The sequence below is a fragment of the Puntigrus tetrazona genome, unplaced genomic scaffold (assembly GCF_018831695.1).
Source record: "Puntigrus tetrazona isolate hp1 unplaced genomic scaffold, ASM1883169v1 S000000779, whole genome shotgun sequence".
In the NCBI taxonomy this organism is placed as follows: Eukaryota; Metazoa; Chordata; class Actinopteri; order Cypriniformes; family Cyprinidae; genus Puntigrus; species Puntigrus tetrazona.
In genome coordinates this window covers 1-3,082 of record NW_025048385.1, presented here as the reverse complement: position 1 = coordinate 3,082, position 3,082 = coordinate 1, and the positions used below count along the sequence as shown (strand labels likewise).

General features: G+C 43.6%; 1 protein-coding gene across 1 annotated transcript; it reads left to right on the top strand.

Moving 5' to 3' along the window:
• The first annotated feature begins 724 nt into the window (after positions 1-724).
• LOC122335466 (serine/threonine-protein kinase WNK4-like) lies at positions 725-2,976 on the top strand. Its single transcript, XM_043233350.1, has 4 exons — positions 725-1,048; positions 1,331-1,503; positions 2,032-2,252; positions 2,498-2,976. The coding sequence occupies exons 2-4, from the start codon at positions 1,382-1,384 to the stop codon at positions 2,800-2,802; spliced, it is 648 nt and encodes a 215-aa protein (XP_043089285.1). The 5' UTR covers positions 725-1,048; positions 1,331-1,381; the 3' UTR covers positions 2,803-2,976.
• The last annotated feature ends 106 nt before the right edge of the window (positions 2,977-3,082 follow it).

Here is a 3,082-nt window from a genome sequence, read left to right as displayed (position 1 = left end):
GCGTGAACACACTCTCACACAGGTTCGGGGAAGGGAAACATGCGCAGATCTCCTCTGTGCGCTCAACTGTGAGTGTGTCTGCACGTATTATAGCTCTATCGATAAAGCTCCTGTGGGTCCGTGTGTGCTAATAGAGCTGCGCGGGGCGTATCGATTCATTCCTGGGAGTTTAACAGCCCATGTTTAGAGCTGTCTGTCTGAAAACACTGAATCGCCGGGCTTGAGTTGTGCTTCTACACCCCTTTTAAAAGCGTAATCATAAACTGAATATCAAATAAATAGAGCTTCCTGAAGACTGGAGTACGAGACGATCAGCGGGCGACTCTTGCCAAGCCGTAACTGTTGCTCACAAACCCCTGGCCCTGAGCGTATGTCGTGTACAGACGCGCTGAGGATTTCATGAAGAGGGAGCCGAGCGGCGTTCACACCAGGAACTGCTTTCTTTTCTGTTTTTACGTACAGACCACATTGAAAAAGAGACCTTGGGAAAGACTAATGTAAGATCAGAGCAATCATTTTACAATCTGACATGGCCACACTTTATATTAGGGTATTCGTGTGTTTTTGAATAAAAATACAATGTAAAAAATGTGAATGAACACGGCAAGCGCTTTTCATGTAAATAGTTAAAACACTTGAGATAAAACGGGTCCGACAATTTAAAAATCTTCTAATATTTCCCTTTTCCTTGGTGTTGAAAAGTCCAGCACATGCTGGTTAGGTGTGTTTTTGAAGCACAGCCGCTGGTCACGAGCTGGTTTGTGCTGGTTTGTGCTGGTTTAAGCCGCCGTGCTTCAAAACATACCTAACCGGCATATGCTGGATTTGTCAACAGAGCTGTATTTTTTAAAAATAAACCAGATGAACGCAGTTCTTCATCAGCGTTATTCCCGAGCGCGAGGTGGAGCATTCAGGACAGACTCTGCATAATACATGAGACGGCTGGAGCTCAGAAGACTACCCAGCACCTTCATCACACTCTTCTAACGCTTTCACATGTACTCTGGTTTGAAGTCAGCACACTTGACTTCTGTAATGAGACACTGTTGTGAGTGGAAATTCAATCGAATCTTTTGACAGCACTGATATGTGTGTGTGTGTGAAGATGGACCGCAGAACCAGCCGTGAAATTGAGATTTAATGCATCATGGAATCTTTCCATTAATGTCTGGTTTGTTAGAATTTTTGAAAATCTGAAAAAAATATGAAAATCTCCTTTAAAGTTGCTCTTAGCAATGCATTTTTAATATATTTACAGACCATGATTTTTACTTAAACCTAATGCTTTTTGGCATAAAAGAAACTGTGATTGGTGGCGCGTGTGTTTCAGGACCGCAAGCTGACGAAGGTGGAGAGACAGCGCTTTAAAGAGGAGGCTGAGATGTTGAAGGGACTCCAGCACCCAAACATCGTGCGCTTCTATGACTTCTGGGAGTCTCCGCTGAAGGGCAAGAAGTGCATCGTGCTGGTCACAGAGCTCATGACGTCCGGCACGCTCAAAACGTGAGTCCAGTCCGGTCTGGTCCAGTGACCTTTAGAGAATCACCATCAAGCTCAGGCGTTTATGAAACAAAAACTATGAAATGCAAGTTGTTTCCTCTTCACTTTATCATTTAATGATTGGTGACGAGCACCATTTAAAGGTACAGTGGTCAAAATATCTTGAGGAACACACTAAAAACCTTTATTGGTAGCACTTTCCAGTAAGGTGTTTTTCATTAGCATAGTTATGTATCAATTAACACCAATGAACAGTGAACACTGCGTTTATTACAGTATTTGTTCCTCGTTGTTAATAAAAATACAGTCATTCATAGTTTGTTCATATTAGTTCACAGTGCATTAACTAACGATTGCGATGTTAATAATGAAGTAGTAAGGTTGAAGTAGGTTTCATATTATTTTTTAACTTTATCAATGTGTTGAATTCAGACGATGTTGCTGATGACAGACTTCTTTAAATATATTTCAGGGCAGGCCAGTTTCTTTTTTTTAGGTTTACGTGTAAGTAACGTGCGTGTGTTTTCTGAAGTATCTGAAGCGCTTCAAGGTGATGAAACCCAAAGTGTTGCGCAGCTGGTGTCGTCAGATCCTCAAAGGCCTGCACTTCCTCCACACGCGCACTCCTCCCATCATCCACCGGGACCTGAAGTGTGACAACATCTTCATCACGGGCCCCACGGGCAGCGTCAAGATCGGGGACCTGGGTCTGGCCACGCTCAAGAGGGCCTCCTTCGCCAAGAGCGTGATCGGTGAGGCAGCGCTCCATGATTAACACACGCGAAGAAGTAGAAGGAGACTGCGTGTAGACACAGCAACGAGCAGCATGATGTTATATTTCTACTATTTAATTTAACGGCTCTCTATGTGAAGATGTGTTAAAGTATCGTTTATTTCTGTGAAGCGCAGCTGTGTTTTCAGCATCATTGCTCCAGTCTTCAGTGTCACATGATCATAATATACTGATTTACTGAGCCTCGCTGAATGTTCTCCTCAGGCACGCCGGAGTTCATGGCCCCGGAGATGTACGAGGAGCACTACGACGAGTCCGTGGACGTCTACGCCTTCGGCATGTGCATGCTGGAGATGGCCACGTCCGAGTACCCGTATTCAGAGTGCCAGAACGCCGCTCAGATCTACCGCAAAGTCACCAGCGTGAGTCTCCAGTCTCGGTCTGTTTCAGGAAGTCTGCTTGATCTGATCTTTGAGACAGGCTGTTTACGCCTGCTGCGTGTTTCTGCATGTTCACGAAGGGCAAACAAGGAAACACAAAGCATAAGATCCAGCGTGTTATTTCCTTAATTGGAAAATCTCCACAAACGCCAATATTTTCGTGGTAACGACTCACCCTTGGTCCATCTGAGATCAGGATGTGAATGGGTGCCGTATAAAAATAATCCAAAGGGACATTTACAGCAAATTTACAGTACAGTTCTTCTAAATGTATTTCTAAAAATATTGTGTGTTTGGATGTCAGAATCGGAATGCAAGTCATTTTTATAGAATACTGTCATCAGCTAAACGCAGACTTGTTTTGAACTCTATTCGTTGTATTTGTTGGATGTATTGTATTTACTTTTTT